The sequence below is a fragment of the Tenrec ecaudatus genome, chromosome 8 (genome assembly GCF_050624435.1).
Source record: "Tenrec ecaudatus isolate mTenEca1 chromosome 8, mTenEca1.hap1, whole genome shotgun sequence".
NCBI classification, from domain to species: domain Eukaryota; kingdom Metazoa; phylum Chordata; class Mammalia; order Afrosoricida; family Tenrecidae; genus Tenrec; species Tenrec ecaudatus.
This window is the reverse complement of record NC_134537.1, coordinates 150,449,510-150,468,630: the sequence shown is the minus strand read 5'-3', so window position 1 is coordinate 150,468,630 and position 19,121 is coordinate 150,449,510. Positions and strand designations below refer to the sequence as shown.

General features: G+C 48.9%; 1 protein-coding gene across 3 annotated transcripts in view; it reads right to left on the bottom strand.

Moving 5' to 3' along the window:
- Positions 1-14,126: 14,126 nt before the first annotated feature.
- Positions 14,127-19,121, bottom strand: part of HS1BP3 (HCLS1 binding protein 3) — a 76,157-nt gene continuing 71,162 nt past the window's right edge. The window contains exons 7-8 of one of the 3 annotated variants that reach the window (XR_012785761.1): positions 16,945-17,279; positions 14,129-16,459 (exon numbers count right to left, since the gene is read on the bottom strand). Coding sequence is in view for 2 of the 3 variants with exons in the window: in XM_075557062.1 (XP_075413177.1) it covers positions 17,006-17,279 (274 nt within the window). In the remaining variant the exon portion in view is untranslated. Of the gene's footprint in view, positions 17,280-19,121 lie in introns of all 3 variants that reach the window. The other 2 variants (XM_075557062.1, XM_075557064.1) reach the window with 2 other exon arrangements.

Sequence of the window (19,121 nt, the reverse complement as noted above, 5' to 3'; positions counted from 1 at the left end):
GGTAAAAAAAGACAGAACATTAAGAAGGAATGTACAAGTAAATTATGGGCAATATGTAAGGTTTATATATCTCAATATCTTGTGACACTATATCACAGACTCTTTAAAAAAATCATTTTATTGGGGCCATGTACAACTCTTACACAATCCATACATACATCCATTGTGTCAAGCACATTTGTACATTTGTTACCATCATCATTCTCAAAACATTTTCTTTCTACTTGAGCCCTGAGAATCAGCTCTTCATTTTTTCTCCTCCCTCCCTCACAGACCCTTGATAATTTATAAAAAATTTTTTCATGTCTTACACTGTCCAATGTCTCCCTTCACCCCCTTTACTGTTGCCCGTCCCCCAGGGAGGCGGTTATATGTAGAACATTGTGATCAGTGCCCCCTTTCTACCCCATCTTCCTCTTACCCTCCTGGTATTGCTACTCTCATTATTGGTCCTGAGGGGTTTATCTGTCCTCGATTCCCTGTGTTTCCAGCTCTTATCTGTACCAGTGTATATCCTCTGGTCTAAATGGATTTTTAAGGTAGAACTGGGATCATGATAGTGTGGGGAGGAAACATTAAAGAACTAGAGGAAAGTTGTATGTTTCATCGGTGCGACAATATCATAGTCTAAGGGCTGTTTCCTTGGGCAAGTTGTAGCATTTACAATGTGACCCAGGGTCCAGCAGGTTTGGGAGTGGTTTCAAAGGAATGGTTCAACATTAGAAAATAATCAACATATTACACCTCATTCCTAGAACTAAATAGAAGAACCCAATTACCATTCCATTCCTAAAGATGTAGAAAAGCACTGTAAACTCCAACCACCTTTCTTGATGAAAATTGTAAAGAAGTGAAATTCCTCAACAAGATTCAGGGAAAAGTCAACAGCCAACATAATACTTCATGAAGAAAGCCAGTGTTCCCCCCCGAAATCAAGAATGAGACAAGGGTGTCTACTCTCAACACTTCTAATCCATATTATATTAGAAAACCTAGCCAGAACAATAAGACAAAAAAAGATATACAGACTGGAAGAGAAAAAATAAAATGATCTCTATAATAAAAAAATAAAATATCTCTATTTGCAGATGACATGAGCTTATAGATAGAAAGTTCCAAGGGGTCTGCGAGGAAACTTCTAGAGCGAATGGAAGGATTTAGTAAAGCCACAGGGAACCAGATCCACGGATTAAAATCAATTGGTTTTTCTACATCAAGTCTGAACTAGACATATTGACGTGGAGTCAAGACCCATCAAAGCCACCTTATAGGGTCCTTATAGCTACCCTATAGTTCTACCTTATAGAAGTAGACCGGCTGCTGTGTTTCTAAGACTGATCCTGCAGGTTTCTGAGACGAACTCTATGCGAGAGTAGAAAGCCACATCTTTCTTCCTCAGACGTCTGGTGGTTTTGAACCGCTGACCACATAGGAAGCAGTCTGATATGTAACCATTACATCACCAGGGCTCCACACCAAATAAGAGAAATCTGAAAGGTCAGTTACGGAAACAATTCCATTTATAGTTGCATCCGAGAGGATGGACTCCCTAGGATTAAATGTAACTCAGCTGATTTTTGACAAGATGCCATCTCAGTTCTCTAGTGGCGCGATGTAAGAAATACCACACGTGTCTGGCTTTAGCAAACAGAAATGTACTTCCTCAGAGTTTAGGAGGCTGTAACTGCCCGGCTGCAGATCACTGGGTCTAGGGAAGGCTCGTTCTTGGTGCTGTTTCTGGAAGAAGGTCCTTGTCTTCTCAGCCTCAGTGACTGTGTTGCTTGGAGAACTCCATGTGTCTTGGAATGGATTTTGTCCCAGTCTCTGTTTCTTTTGCTTGTATTTAATCTCTCTTATATCTCAAAAGAGACTCACTCAAAATATATCCTATACTAGTTCTGTCTCATTAGTATAGCCAAGGCAACCCATTCCCAAATGGGATTCTAACCACAGACTAGGGTTAGGACACAATCCAAACCATTAAAGTTGTCGAATTCATTTCATGGAGAGGAAAGTCTCTTCGATAAAGGGCAATGGGAAAACCAGATTTCCATATGCAGAAAAATGCAGCAGGATCCATATCTCACACCACGCACAAAACCAAATTCAAAATGGTTTAACAACCTAAATGCACAAAATAAAACTAAAAAATCCTTTGACAAAGAAGCTAGAGCAACCTTTCCAACAATGGTTCATCTAAGAAATAACGAAAGCACAAACAGCAAAAGACAAAACAAAAAGACAGGACTTCATAGAAATTAGTAACCTTTGTTCATCAAATGTGAAAAGACAGATTACTGATTGGGAGACTGTCTTCAGAAACCATATACCCAGTAAGAATCTGAACAGCAAAATAGATAGGAAATTTTAATGACTGAACAACAAAAGTGACCCAATCACATAATAGACGAAGCCCTTGCCTTTTACAAAAGAGGACAATCAAATGGTCCTCAAACACAAGGTCATACATCCAACATCATTAGCCATTAGAGCAGTGGTTCTCAACCTGTGGGTCACGACCCCTTTGGGAGTCAAATGGCCCTTTCACAGGGGCCATCTGATTCATAACAGTAGCAAAATTACAGTTATGAAGGAGCAACGAAAATAGTTTTATGGTTGGCGGTCAGCACAGCATGAGGGACACAGCATTAGGAAGGTTGAGAACCACTCCATTAGAGAGACGCAAAGCAAACCCACAATGATATACTATTTTGCTTCCATTAGGAAGACTAGGAAAAACAAAATGAAACACACAAAACAGAACATTACAAGTGCTGGCGAGGATGTGGGTAAATTGGAAACTATAAATTTGGGGCTTAAAAATGGTGGGAAATTGTGGAAAACTATGGAAATTCCTTAAAAAAACTAAAAATAGAACTACTATATGACCCAGAAATTCCACTCCTGGGCATATAACCCACAAAACCCAGAAATCTGAGATTCAAAAAAGAGACTATATGCCAATTATTTGCAGTAACCAAAATGTAAGAACAATGTAAAGTCCATCAAGGGACGAATAGATAAACAGAATGTGGTACATAGATACAGTGGAATATTAGCCTGTGGAAGAAAACAAATTAAAAAAAAAAAAGATTCAGTGTGTTTGAAGCTCAAAGAGTGTGTGCTGAGTGAAATCAGTGAATCGCAAAAGGACAAATAGTGTATGGTCTCACTTAGGTAGAAGACACAAGGCAAATGCATAGCCACCAACATTTATTAGTGGTTACCAGGACACGAGGACAGGCAGAAGGGCAAGCTATTGGTGATGGGAACATCACATTGATTAAGGGTAGGGTTGCATAGACAATTATTGTAATTATTGAATTGACATATGCTGTGTGGTAGATACATTTACAACAATAACCAAAAAACAAAAAGAATAGCTGCAGAGCCTATGTGCAGCTACATTCTCTTGGAATTTGTTTCCTTGGTTTGTAAGTTGAGAGTGAAGGGGTGGAGTCGAGTCTATCAATCGGGTCATTAGCCAATGTGGCCTCTGTGTGGGTGTGGCCTTCTGAGGATTCTGGGAACTGCTGGATTTCCTCCTTGGAGGCGGGAGACATTTCTCACTCATAATTATCATGGTTTCCCAGCACATCCCAATTTATAAGCCTCTGGTAAAATAGCAGGTTTAGAGCTTCTTGTCTACCTCCTTATTCATTGTGCAGTGCCTGAGGTCTTAAAAGGTGGAAGTGGCCACGCAAGTGATAACAATTGGTCTCTATTCACAGGGAGCAACCGAGGGCAAAGAAGAGTGAGGATGGGGGAGCGGGGGTGGTGGTGAAATGGAAGGTGCAGCTAAGTGCCTCCATGAACAACAATCGCTGTCGCCTTTGCCATGAGACCAGAAGAACCAGATGGGACCCAGCTGTCATTCACGAGTATTTTGACAAGAGATTCTAAAGAAGGATTCTGACAACGGGGAGAAATACTTAACAGAATTTCAAATTCTGGTGGACTCTAGACTTTCTGGAACCATGGAAACTATGAGCCTGTGATAATCTTTAAACATGAAGTCCAAAATATCCACTGACATCATCCTCAAACCAAACAAGAGTTTAGCTCACCGAGTTAAAAAATGTCTGCCTTGAGCATTACGCTCTTTTGTTTTTGGTTCTAATCGTTTTATTAGGGGCTCATACAATTCTTATCACAATCCATACAGACATCGATTGTGTAAAGCACATTTGTACATTCATTGCCTTCATCATTCCCAAAACATTTACTCTCTACTTAAGCCCCTAGCAGCAGGTCCTCATTTTTCCCCTCCCTCCCTGCTCCCCTCTCCCTCATGAACCCTTGATAATTTATAAATTATTATTTTGTCATATCTTGCTCTGTCCAACATCTCCCTTCACCCTCTTTTCTGCTGTCCGTCACCAAGGGAGGAGGTCACATGTAGATCCTTGTAATAGGTTCCCCCTTTCCAGCCCACCCTTCTTTTACCCTCCCAGTATCGCCACTCACACCCCTGGTCCTGAAGGGATCATCTTCCCTGTGTGTGTTTCCAGTTCCTATCTGTGCCAGTGTACATCCTCTGGTCTAGCCAGACTTTCAAGGTAGAATTGGGATCATGATAGTGGGGGGGCGGGGGGAGCATTTAGGAATCAGAGGAAAGTTGTATGTTTCATCATTGCTACATCGCACCCTGACTGGCTCATCTCCTCCCTGAGACCCTTCTGTAAGGGGATGTCCAGTAGCCTACAAATGGGCTTTGGGTCTCCACTCCCCATCCCATCCCCCCCATTCACTATGATAAGATTTTTTGTTCTGATGATGCCTGATACCTGATCCCTTCGACATCTCGTGATCGCACAGGCTGGTGTGCTTCCATGTGGGCTTTGTTGCTTCTGAGCTAGATGGCTGCTTGTTTACCTTCAATCCTTTAAGACCCCAGACACTATATCTTTGGGTAGCCAGGCACCATCAGCTTTCTTTGCCACATTTGCGTATGCACCCATTTGTACACAATGATATGATTTTTTGTTCTTTGATACCTGATAAGTGATCCCTTCAACATCTTGTGATGACACAGGCTGGTATGCTTCTTCCATATGGGCTTTGTTGCTGCTGAGCTAGATGGCATTACGCTCTTTTGAGAACGATCTAGAGGGGCTCAATGTGACAACAGAAACGTGGAAAACGAGATAAGTGTCCTAGAGGGAAGTGAGTTGATGTCAAAATGGAGGAACAACACTGAGAAGGCAGATGCGAATGATGGTAGAACCAGAGGAATGTAATCTACGTCACTGAATTTGACATATAGAAATGGCTGGTCTATGTTCTGCTGTGTGTATTCTCAATGATAACAACAAAATACATCAAAATGAAATATTGATACATGTAACATGGATAAATCTCTAAATAATCATAAAGTGAAGATGCCAGAGCCTCACAAATATACATACATATATTTTGATTCCATTTATGAAATTATATAAACTAGTGGGAGAAATCCATAGGGTGAGAAAGGAGATCAGTTTGCCCTTGGTGGGGGTTGGGGTGGGCAAGGAGGGTGAGATAGTTAGTTTATTGTGCCAGCCTGGCCAGTAAACACATGTGAGATTAATTGAAGGGAGGAGAGATAAATGGCTCAGTGAGCCTCGCCTTTCTTGTCTCTTGCTCTTTGATCATTGGACCTGTGTGCAGCTGCCTTGCTTGTTCTGTGCCTCAATTTGCAATCTACACTACTCGTGGGACACCTAACCTGTGAACTGTGTCGCTGTAATTTGAGGTCCCTTTAAGACTTTCCTCGCCAGAGAATTGGAATGTACATCTCTGGAGCTCAGGACTGATGGTTGGTGACCTGACTGAAAGTTGGTGACCTGCCTTGCTGTTTGCTGCCTGTGCTGGGATAGCCTAGCTCTCTATACAGAGGACTACCTGTTGGCCCTCAAGACTTGAAGGACTGCCTGTGTCTCACAACTCTCTCACAGGAGTGAGTTGCACTGAGCCATTTGAATGGCTTTATAATTTAACAGTTCATTTCTTGTGTTATCTATCTATCTTTATAAATATATATAAAATTATCAGCAATCTGGTTTTATCTCTCTAGAGAACCCTGTCTAACACAGAGGGGAAGGAGGAATTACAAGGGACATTAAAGAATGCTTGGGATAATATACCTATTAGCTTGAATACAGTGATGATAGCACAGATATACTAATATGTCAAAATATAATGAATTGTACACCTTAAATATGTGCATTATTAACCTACTGCTATTGAGTTGATTCCAACTTATGTGACCCTGTGACAGAGTAGAAATTCTCCATCGAGTTTCTGAGACTGTAAATCATTATGAGATCAGATAGCCTAATTTTTCTCCCAGGGAGTGGCTGGTGGGTTTGAACTGCCAACCTTAAGGTTAGCAGCTCAAAGCTTCTCTCTCAGTACCACCAGGAATCCTTTGTGTAGTATATTGTATATTGATTACACTTCAATAAAGCTGTTTTAAACTTCTTTTAAAAAGCAAATGAGGAAATGGAAATATTAAAATAGAAACAATGAATCAGAAAGAGAAAAATCATGAAATGCACCTATAACACCAAAACTCTTTGAGAAAACTAACAGAGAACAAATGTGAATGAGTACAATTAATTTAAAGTGATGAAAAATACAAGTAACAAATATAGCAATGAGAACTAGATTGTAACCCAAAAGTTTTACGAGTAATGTGGGAATATGAAATATTTGAAGTCTAGAGACCATGAACAATTTTCTAGAAAAACACAAATGATCCCAATTAACTTGAAAGGGATTAGGAAAACGTGAGAAAACTGCGTTTCATAGAAGAAAAGGGGGGTAATTATCAATGAGGTCAGTAAGTCTCTCAAGAGATCAGGCCTAGGAAGTGCTGCTGATGGGAAGATGAAGACCCATCGCTAGGAAGCTTGTCCATGCAACTGCCATTGTTACAAAGGCTGCTTTGCTATTCTGACTGCCCTATGAACTTGGGGACCAGTTCTTAGAATAGTGGCCCTGGGCTTCCTCCTGAAAACTAGGGTCCCTGAATCCCAGATCCTCCTCAAACTGAACCCAAAGGCATCAGTGCCAAGAAAAAAAAAATTACTTCAGAAACAGCCAAGTGCAAGAGTCTTCCTCTCACTGACTTTCCTCCATCCATCTGTCAGTTTGCCATTCTGTGGAAGCTTGTGTGTTGCTGTGCCGCTGTGTTTCAAATACCAACAAGTTCACCCCAGACTAAGACAGACAAGGAAGAAACACCGGTGATCTACTTACCAAATAGGGCCAGTGAAAACCTTACAGATCAAAACAGAGTATTGTTCAGTGTAACAATGGAAATGAGCCTCTCTTGGAAAGCATGCAGCATTCACAATGGCAACAACAAGGGGTCGCAAGGATGTGAAGATGGCAGTGCCACAGTTTAGTCCCATCGTTCACAGGGTGGCCAGGAGTTAAAGTGAATTGGACAGCAACTAAGAGAGACAACCTCTCATTCTTAGCAACAATAGAGCCTTTGGATTGTTGTTAGGTGGGAAACAGAAAGATTTCACCCAAGTTGTCTCCCCAAAATATATGCCAAACCTAGCTGCTTGCTACACAGGACAAATGACTATACACTTGGAGGTCAACAGAAGTAGGTCAGGGGTTATTCTCCCTAAGGGTTATCAGCCATCCAGAGCAATCAGACTGTAGAGTGTGTCTCACCAGCCTTGCCTTTAAGGAGCGCTCTGGCCGTACCTCTTCCGCGACAGATGCGTTTGTCCGTTTAGCAGTCCAACTCTCTCTCTTTTAAAAATACTTTTATCACAACATTCCACCATTCAGGCACACCGAACAGTACTGTACACTTGCTACCACAATCAGTTTCAAAACCTTTTCTTTCTTCTTGAACTCCTGATATCAGCTCCCCTTTCTCCCCTTCCTCCCCCACTACCCCCCCCCCGAACCCTTATTGCATTCTCCCTCCTGTCACAGCTTCCCCCCATATCTTACACAACCCAATATATCCGTTCCTTTACAATTCTGTTGTTCGATCCCATTGTGGGGTTATACAGTATTCAATATTATCAGCTCGCCATTCTCCCCCTCCCCCTCCTCTTCCTGTACCCTCAGGGACCCATTACTACCGTGATGGCTTCTGATGGGTTGTCCAGCTTGCCTTTTATATACCAAACCATCTTAAATCTACTTATGGACATACGCAACCCTAACACGATTTGATTCATGAGGTGAAACAAATACAAACCATAATAGTAAGGGGGGAGGAAATATTAAAGAACTGGAGGATCGTTAAAGTTATGGCTCATCAGTGCCATCCACACCTTCAATCGTAACACTTTACGGAAGTAGAAAGCTGTCTTCCTCTCGAGGGGCGGCTGGTGTCCCCAAGGAAGGCTCATTCTCTTTGGAAGCCTGTGCAACTCAGGACTCTAGGGCGCTGGGACTGCTTCAGGGAGCACAGAGGCCTGCTTTCCTGATCCGGGCAGCTCCAGGCGAGGGCGGGGGAGGAGAGAAGCTGGGGTGCGCCGCATGATCGATTTGCTCAGCTGTAGCTCATCTGCCTCTGACAAGACACTGAGGCCCTTTGCAATCAATCCCCTCCAGCCGCCTGTGCAGGACAGCACAGGGCAATTACAGGAAAATTAAAAGGAGAGACGGAGATCACACAGAGAGGAAGATAAACACTGCCAAGAACCAAGACCAGCACAGGGCTTCCTGGCTGACGGCAGATTTCAAGCCTCCCATCTCCCCAGAAGCCTCGGGGCAGGCCCCTTCTTCATAGGGCACCCCGAGCTCCTCCCTTCTGTTTTCCCATCTGCCGGACTAGAACCCCGCACACTCCCACCATCAGCCAAATGTTGGCTGAATCTCACAGGGCTAGCGGCTAAAGGGTGGGGCATGGTCCTAGGACAGCAAGCATGCCCTGGTGTAAGGGGTCTCCCAATCCATTCCCTTTGGAGCAGTTTTATTGCGGTGTCTTGTATACACAATGACATCTCCCTGGGTGGAAGATACTGCATTTGTCTGGTGGACTAGAGAAACTAATCCATATGTATAGGAAAATGCTTTCTATACAAGAGCTGCTGAATATTGAGAAAACATCACAGACCCAGTCCAGATCAAGTCCAAAAGTCCAATATTAGCCCGTATGTCTGATACCAACTTATAAAGTCCTCTTCAGACTCACAAAACTCATGCAATGACGCTGAGGGCAGGAAGATCACAGGCCAGTGGGTGGGAAATCTGGTGATTCAGTGGCATTGTAAGTATCTCAGCACTGGCAGAAGTCCCCATGTGGTTTCTGCATGTCCACGGCTCTCACTGCCATCAGCATAGCTCCATGAGTCTTGTCAGTAAAGAGTTTCTCATGGAGAAAGTCGAGAAGTGTCTCCCACCTCCAAGGAGGAAAGACAGGAATTCCCAGAATTCTCAGGGAAAGACCATGCCCACAGAGGCTTCCTTGGCTATATTTTGATTGACAGGCTAGACTCCACCCCTACACTCTTAATCCTCAAATTGACACCAGATTATATAACTACCACAGCTACTGTGAGAGAAGCTTGGATACATGGATGTACGTCACCACAGAGTCTCCTTGTACCCCTTACAATCAAGCTCATCCTCCCACCTCCAGCCCCTGGACAGGGCTGAGCTCTTTCCGGCCCCACGGGCTTGCTTTCTCCGTAATGTCCTAATGCGATTCTGTAGTATCATCTATGTGTGCGTCTGACTTCTTTTAGCATGTGTTTCAAAATGCCCATTGGTTCTTTTCTCTGGCCCCAACTTTGGTTTGTTTCTTTTTCGTTACTCAGGTGCCGCTGGATGATGACACCAGGGTGGTTCTGTCCCCTCACTAGTTGAGGGATAGTTGGGTCATTTCCGTGTGGGGGACGTGGAGGGGGCCAACTAGGAGCAACATTGCTCTGAGCATCCATGGACAAGCCTGCGTGTGCAGGTGGCTTCCTTTTGAAGAGGAGGCCATCGGAGAGCAGGTGAGGAAGTTGGGGAGACCTTGAGGGGTCTGAGGAAGGGGCAGGGGTTTCCTCCTCATAGTCCATCGGGGTCAGCAGGCTGCCTGCTGGAATTGCCAAACACCTCTCCCTCCTCGGACCTTCCCATCCCCACCCTACCCCCCACACCCCGGCATGGCCAGCTGCTTGGAACAAAAGGTCAGGGGCCAGGAGAGGGAAGCTCAGTGTTTATTTCCTCGTCACCATGGAGCTGGGGAAACTATACTTTGTCCCCGGCACAGGGCGGTGCTGTGATGCGAGGAGGTCCCCGCTGGCCACAGGCCAGCAGATGCTGTTAGTAGCCCTCCTTGGGACTTCCCCAGGAGAGGCTCATGCCAGCAGCGAATGACCCAGCTGCCCAGAGCTGGCAGAGCCGTGGACCCTCCTTACTTCCTCCCTGCCCACCCTGGCGACACACCCGAGACCCCCAGACACCAGGCTCCTTTGTGGTTCTAAAAATGTGTGTGTGTGTGTGTGTGTGTGTGTGTGTGTGTGTGTCCCCCATGGTCCTCACTGCAGGGTAAGGAGGCAGAAGCAGCCCAGGCTGAGCCCAGTGGTGCTCCGAGAAGCTGAGAGGTGCATATAAAGTGTCAAGCCCCTCCCTCTCCTCCCCCATCCAGCCCTCACTCCCCATCCAGCCCTCACTCGGGGAGCATTGGGAGGCCCTTACAGTGCCATCCAGTTGTTGAAGGGGGCCATTCAGTAGATTCCTGTGGGAAACAGAAAGATTTCTCCCAAGTTGTCTCCCCCAAATATATGTCAAACCTTGCTGCTTGGCACACATGGCAAACGACTATATACTTGGAGGTCAACGAAAGCAGGTCAAAGGCTATTCTCCCTGAGGGTTATCAGCCATGTAGAGCAACCAGACTGTATATTCTGTCCCACCCTAAGTAGGACCCACTCCTTTCTGATAAGGATGGTAGTAGATTGTTTCCCTGAAGGAGAGCCCAGGGAGGTCAAGCCCACTCAAGGGTGACCAAGGTTACTCTGTCATATTGAGTCTAGGGTCCACCCTTCTTGTCACATGTATACCCTTAGTCCCTCCCCTTCCTATTGCATGTATGCCCCTAGATTCGTCTCATTGCTGTATTACCTGTAGTACAACCCCTGCCTGTGATGTATGTCTTTACCTATAATCAGGGGGCTTGCATGCCCCAGATATATAAGCCTTGGTTAGTAGTAAATCTCTCTCGCTCTCTCCCGTCTTCTCGTCTCCCACCTCCATGGGGACCACCAAGAGAAGCTGAGGTGAGCATGCTACTATGAAATGTGTCTGACTTCTTTATTACTTCCTCTCTCCCATCTCTCCCATTTGCTTATGACTTTATTATAATCTATATATATTTTAACCCTACAATTGCACTTACTAAACCCGTGATGGTGTGAAAGGCTGGCTTCCCCACAGATTCCAACTCAGCAACAGCAGACCAGCCCCACGGGGTTCACTTGACTGTGTTCTTTACCGAAGCAGCCAGCCAGGTCTTGCTCCAGCAGAGCTGCTGGTTGGGGCAGAGCAGGGCGGGACGGGGAGTTTCCGGTCAGAGTTCAGTGCTTTCGAGCCCTGTAAAACCCCACACTGAACCCACTGCTGTCATGTGAGTTCTGACTCACAGGGACCGGACCCCACAGGACAGAGCAGAGCTGCCCTCATGGGGCTCCCAGGCTGTGAGTCGTGACAGAAGCTGAGTGTCACGGATCCGCTGGTAGATTTGAAGTACTGATTTTTTGGCTGGCACCTAATCCATGAGCCATTGTGCTCCCAGAATTCCTGTCATGACAGTGCAGAGAACTGAGTAACAAATCGATAGCACGCTGAACTATTCACACAGGAGGTTCACCATGTACAGATACTGGTCTTTTTCGATGTCTCCAGACACTGACAGAAAAAGGTACCACCCGCGGATCCTGTCTCAGTAACAATAAAAACAACAACCCATTCTCAAAGGGGACTGTAGCCACAGGCATAGAAGTTAGGGTTTACAACACGGATTTGGGGGTGGGGGTGGGGAGGGCAGGCACAATTCAACCTGTACGACATGGGGTCGCTCTGAGTGGACACCCAACACCATGGCACCGACCACCCACCCCTTTGGGTTAGAGGTTTTGACAAGTCTGGCTTTGGCTGCATATATGCGAACTCTGCAGTTGGGGCACACGGTAGGTGTCTACATGTGTCCCCCAGACCCCCTCCCTAACATGGCCTCTCCTCAGACAGGGTGAGCGTGACAGGGATTGCTGGGAAATGACCTATAGGCCATGGGATTTGCTTTGTTTTCTATTAAAGGATCATTTTACTGGGGGTTCTTACAGCTCTTATAACAATCCATACATCAATTGTATCAAGCGTATTTGTGCATATGTTGCCATCATGATTTTCTAGACATTCACTTTCTGCTGAGCCCTGGGTATCAGCAACTCTCCCACCCCCACCGCCCATCCTGTGACCCTTTGAAAAATTAGAAATTATTATTATTTTCAAGTGCTGTCTCCTTCCACCATGGTTTCTGGTCGTCAGCCCCTGGAGGGTGTGTGTGGTTGTGTTGATCATTGCAATCGGCTCCCCCTTCCTCCCCACCTTCCCCCTACCCTCCTGTCACTCCCATTTCTGTTCCTGAGGGGGTTATCTGACCTGGATTCTGTGTGTCCTGAGTTCTTACCTGTACTTGTGTACATGCTCCAGTCTAGCCAGAACTGAAAGGCAAGACTGGGGTCATGATGGTGGGGGGTTAGGAAGCCTCAAGGAACCAGAGGAATATCATGTGTTTCATTGGTGCTATACTGTGCCCTGGTTAACTCATCCTTCCTTGTGACCCTGCTGTGAGGGGATGCCCCATTGTCTACAGATGGGTTTTGGGTCTGTGCTCTGACCCCATTATTCAGGATGGGGCACTTACTCTTGGGAGCCAAGGGCCCAACAGGAAGTACACTGCCCTTGGGGATGGCGGAGGCACGCACCCACAAGGCAGGACACAATTGTCTAGGGGATCAAGCCATCCCTTAGCCAGGTAGGCATGGTCCGGAGTCTCCCCAAGGCACATTCTCAGTGCACCTTGTCCACCCTATCAGTCACCAACAAAGTATGGACAGCTAGTGCCACCTGATCCCAGCCCACCACCCCACCCGTGATAACAGGCCAAACAGCCCAACCAGAGCCTCAGAAAGCATCTTTGATGAGATTGCAAGCACTCTGCCCAACTCCAAGGAATGCGGAAGGCTTCTCTCCTGCTCTCCTGGAAAGAAGCAGGCCCTGAATGACCACGGGCAAGGCCCAGGCTCCGGGCCACAAACCACAGCTGAGAAGGAAGGGTGGACGGGACAGCAAGGACTGCACAGAAGTGGGGGCAGAGGCAGGGCACCTCCTTTCCTTGCGTGGCTGTTTGGCCAAGAAGCTCCAAGAATAGGCTCTGCCTGCTCCTACCGTATTTCCTCGGTGCTTCTTACCCAAACCAGGCAGGACACACCCATACCGATAGGCGCTCAGGAAATGTTCACACGCTGTCGGCCCGGCCTTGCTCTCCCAGGTGCGCCCTGAGCCCCTGAACACAGCCCTCTCTACTGCGCTGCATGCTTGCTTCTCCATCGAAAGTTCACTGGCACCCAATACAAGGGAGACCTTTCCAACAGGAAGGGCGGACCTGCTTTATCCCCCTGCTCACCTACCTGGTCTCTCCCGTCTTCGGCATGTCCACAGAGCCTGCCTACAGTCAGTCGGTGCTCACGGAGTGCTTGGTGGTGCTGAAGAAGCTGCACACGGGAGGCAGCAGATGGTGAGAACAGCCCACTAGGCTGGCAGCAGCAAGCCCAGCTTTGCTGAAAAAGCCATTCCGAGGCTGCTGCTTTGTGCTGCGTTGGCAGCGCCGCATCGGCACTTGTCAGCCAGGGTCCCTGCTTACTGGGATCTCGTGCTGAGCCTGGGATCCCTGTGCAGGAGCTCCTGTGTCACCGCGCAAAGCCTGAGCAATGAGATCCCGGGGCTCTCGCCAGTGGCCAGAGCCGAAGAGAAGAGTGGAGGTCCGCCGTGGGTGAGGGGAGGTTATTTGTTGAGCACATTGCACCCCAGGAGGCCTTGAGACCAGGGACAGGCCCCCCACGCGAAGCTGTAGCACAGTGAACAGCAGGCAGGAAGGGCCCCAGCCTGGGTGGAGAAGCCTGAGTGGAAGTTGGCAGTGCCTCTGACCAGCCATCCAGCGTACTGCCTCTTCTCAGTGCCCCACTCACCCTGGGGAGAGGCTCCATGGTGCCGAACTAAGAGACCCAGACTACGGAAAGTCCGTTAAGCAGGGAGGAGACTTTATAGTACCCTGAGAGCTCTGGTGGTACAATGGTTACACCTTGGGCTGTGATCCATGAGGTCAGCAGTTTGAAACCACCAGCTGCCCTGAGTGTGAGAGAGGAGGCTTTCTATGCCCATCCAGTTACAGTCTCAGAAACCAACAAGGGGCCGTCTGCTCTGCCCTATAAGGTCGCTATCAGTCGGAATCGACTCCAGGGCAGAGTTTTGTTGTTAGATTGCACATGGTTAAGCCTGACAGCTAACCCAAAAGTTGGGGTTGAAACCCACCCAACAGGACCTTCGAAGGAAATCCCTGGCGGTCCTCTTCGTGAGGATTACAGAAAACCCTCTCTCCCCCTTATCCCATGGGGTGAGGCAGGGCAGCTTCCCTGGGTTTCCCTCCAGCCCTGCAGTGGTGGAGGTCAATGTGCAGAATTGCTTGGCTTCAGAACCTCTGGGTCCTGGGGAGGAAAGCGGCTTCTCAGAAGCTAAGCACCAGCGGGGAGTGTGAGGCCAGGAGGCCTGGGCAGGGTTTCTCTGCGGGGATTGGGGATGCATAGATCCAGGCAGGGCTGCAGATTCTGGCCTGGGGCCCGAGCTGAGAGGGCCCCAGGGCAGTCCGGGCAGGGACCTGTTCCTACTTAGCAAGATGGGCGGTGTGGTCAAGAGAAGGGGAGGGGGTCCTCTTACACAAGGCCTTGCTGGGTGATCCCTCTGTTCCTGACCTGAGGAATGACCTCCATTGAAGCTCAGGCGGCCCCTCTGCCTCAGTTTACACAGTGGGGAAGAAATGACGGAAGCTTTTCCTCTCCTTCACCCCATGCAACTGAGAGCCCACGTGCGCAGTTGGGGCAGTTTTGACAGACCCTGGGGTCCCTTAAGGGCAGTTCCCAGTTCAGACTGTTATAAAGAATTATTCGCCCACCGCCATTAGCTCAACACCGTGAAAAGAACGGCACAAAGCAGCGCTGGACTGCATCACTAAGATGGCCTTTATTGGATGCCAGGATGCGACTGCTTGGCCAGGAGGACCCAGGCTTGTGGTGAGAGACAAACCACACCTATAGCCTTCTCATCCGGGAAGCACAGTTTACTGAGGTGTCCGGCAGCTCTAGTCCATCGAAGGTGAGGCTGGGCCACGCTCAGTGAATCCACGTCAGTGGCAGGGCCAGCTTCTGCAGAGACTCCAGCCAGAGGGACCCGTGGTCATTTTCTGTTCCTATGTGACACAGAAGCCTTCTCGCGGCGAATCCATCAAAGTGAGCCGGAGGGTGGGGGAAGGCCAGGGCAGGGTGTGCAGGGAGCTGGCATTTCCGGGCGGGTGAGGGAGAGCTGGGCAGCACAGCTCTGCAGCCTTTCCAGTAAAGAGTCCAGTTGGGCATCACCTATTCGTCACCGAGGGGTCTTCTGCAGTCACTCATGAGTAGAGGTCCTCAGGGCCAGACCCCGGGCAAGAGTGTGTCCTCGGGTGAGGAAGGGGAGGTTAAAGGCCAGTGGTGATGGGCTGGGGAAGAGGGATTCAGCCTCAGCTTCTGGAATCACCTCTCACCCCATCCTGGGAGGCACATGGGAAGGTGCTGGGCAGATGACAATCCCAGCAACCCTGGGACTCACAAGACTGGGGTCAAGGGACCCTCAGATGGCAGGAAACAAGCGGCCCAGGACAAGGGGCTCTCTCGGGGTTGGTGCATGGCTTCTATCAGGAAAGGGTCTGGGGTCCTATAACCAAAGCCCCTTCCTATGCCTCTGCTCGTCACGCAGGGCGGGGCCTTGGCACAACAGTTCTGTTTTATAACAAATCCCAAAAGACAAACTCTGGGATTTGTTTCCAACCCAGCTCTACACACGAAGGGTTTCATCACAAAGTAACATTCTTTGTCTGAGTCAGTCCAGCAAATGCCACTCAGACATGGCAGATTTCACAGGGGTCCTGGAGGTCTAAGGCACTGACTCTACCTGGGCTGGTGGTGCCCACTGGTGAGAGGACGGTGAGCAGGTGCAGACTCCAGAGGAGGGTCTGTACCACCTGCCATGTGCCAGCAGAGGTCCGGCCCACTGTGCGGGGAGGCAGCCAGGGGCTGGACGGTCCCCAAGCTCAGGTGGGGCAATGCTCTGGAGGCTGTGATGGCTGGAGCTGACGGATGCACTGGTGGACCCCGGAGCTCTGCCCGAAGGCCTGAGGAGGCCACGTTCTGGCCTGGTCATCCTGAGAAAGGAAAAGGGAGGCGCACGTGGAGGTGGCCCAATGGGCTATCCAGACCCAGAGGAGTGGGGCTGGATCTGACTTCTCTGAGCTTGCTTCATGGGGAGAGCGGCAGGCCCAGAGCTACTAGCGGAGACCCAGCAGAAGATTCCCGGCACCCTCAGGGTTCCTGTCCCAGTGAACCCATCCATAGCCTCCTCTGGCCACCCAAAGACATCGGAGTGGCCCGGCACAGCAGAAGCTCCCGCTCCTGGCTCAGGCCTCCCGTCTGGGGCTGGCCACAGTGAGGCCTGCGCAGAAGGTGTCAGTGCCCTGGACAGGCACCCTTGAGACCCCACACTCTCACTCCATAGTTCAGACTACTCCCCCTCCTGGACAGTCACTTCCTCCGGTGGCCTTCATTCCCCCACCCTGCAGACCAGGAGACAAAGGAACAAGGTAGCACAGGTATCCTAGGAGTCAGCCTCCCCCCTGTCCCCCCAACTCACTCATACCCCCCCTGCACAGGAGACATGTATGGCCTGAGGTCCAGCAGGGGGGCGCACAGGGTCAGAAGAGGCTGGGGGTGGCCTCGCCAGTTGCATCATGGTCCTGGATGTACTGCAAGATGTCCATCTCGTCCATGGCTTGGATCCGCTGCTGCTGCTGCTTCCGCTGCCCGGCCATGGCTTCTGATGGGCCCACTTTGGGGGGGACAGCTGGTTTTCTGGGTAACGTAGGTTTAGCTGCCACTGGCGGCTTAGGCTTGGGCTTGGGCTTGGGCAGGGGCTTGGGTTTGGGGTCAGCGCCCAGGTTCAGGATCTGGTCCAAGTCCTCTTCAACTCTAAAGGCCCAAACAGTAATAAGCAAAACCAATCTCACCACCGTACATAAAGGAACCCACTGCCACGGAATCAATTCTGAGTCACGGCGACCCGATAGGACAGGGTATATATAACTGCTCCCTCGGATTTCCGAAACTGTAAATCTTAAGGATTGGAAGGCTTCCCCTTTCTCCTGAGGAGCAGCTGGTGGATTTGAACTGTCGGCCTTGAGGTAGCAGCCCACGTAGAACCACATGGTCTACTCACAGCAAGAGGGGCAACGCCCCCTCCCCGGGCAACACCATGCCCCACCTGGGAGCTAAGCAGCAGTTCCAAGGAGTGGTGTTTGAGCCCAGCCCCTGCCCTGGCTTGCCACTCTGTCCCACCTGGGTCTCCAACCCCACTCACCCCTCACTTCCTACTTCCTCCTGTCCTGTTTCCAAAGGCAGACTTAAGGGTGAGGACTCCCTACCTCCCACCCGCGCTGAGCACTGCAAGGTCTGTGGGGTCCACAGCAGCCTCCTGGTGTTGCTTTTGAGGGGGCTCCACCTGCCTCTCTACGGGACCTGTTGTCTGGCTCCCTTAGAAGTAACACCCGAGCACAGTGTGCTCAGCTGCTGTGCTAACACTGTGCCCTCCTATTTGACCCCCAAAACAAGCTTTGGGGGAGGTTGTGTTGTGGACCTGCTTTGCCAACAAAAAAGCAACTAAGGACCTAGATGCTGCCTGAGGTGGCATCGGTGTGTGGCATAGCCTGAGTGGGAGCCAGCGCTGGCTGCTTCCAGAAGCTGTGCTCCCATCTGAGGCAGATGCAACCAGAGAACTACCAAAGGGGGCCTGGGCCGCTCTGGTCCAGAGCCAGCCTGCCCCGCATACGCCTCAGTGGGCTAGCGTCCCTTCAAGGCTTCACCATGGCCCTAGAAGGTGAGATGGCCATCAGTGGGCCTCATAGCACACTACCTACCCCCCCCACACACACACCGTACTGAGAGGCAGGAAAGAGGGCCAGGTCGCTGCCTGTGTCTTTCCTTTGCCTGAAGGGAGCTCCTGCTGCCACTGCTGGTTGGAAAACACAATTCCCGAAGCCTGATGTAGAGCTGCCAACCTCACACAAACCATTCCATCCACTCGCCTGCTTAACTTAGCTGATTGGCTGTTTCAAGCCCAAACCATCCCGTGCAGCACAATCAACCATCAACTGAAAACATCAAAATGTACTCCAGTGGCTTTGTTCACACATCCCACGTGCAATGGTCCACAAATTGGGTTTTGCAAACATAAGGAGTTCCGCTGAGCTTTCCTTTGGAAGAGCGTGCCCTCCATTTCCTAGTGAATTTCCCCCCACCTAAAATATCATTCGTGTGATTTTCCTGAAAGTCTCAAAATTATTTCTTTCTTTATTTATTTTGAAATCATCTTATTGGGGGCTCGCACAATTCTTATCACAATCCATACATCCATCCATTGTGTCAAGCACATTTGTTCATTTGCTGCCATCATCATTCTCAAAACATTTGCTTTCTACTTAAGCCCTTGGTATCAGCTCCTCATTTCCCCCCTCCCATTCACCCCCAGGAACCCTTGATAATTTATAATTATTATTTTGTCATGTCTTACACTGTCCGATGTCTCCCTTCTAAAGGTAAATTTTATAAGGAGCTGTAAAGATTCTAGAAGATGGGATAAACAATATGGAGGAGAAAACAATGGGAACAACAGTTCCGGGGAGACATGGGAGAGGGAGAGGCAGGGGGAAGGAAATGGTGCTAGCAACCCCAGGGACAACGGAACAAGTGATCCAAAATCAATGGAGAGGAGGAGGCCTGGTAGGGCTCGATCAAGGGCAATGTAACTGAGAGGAA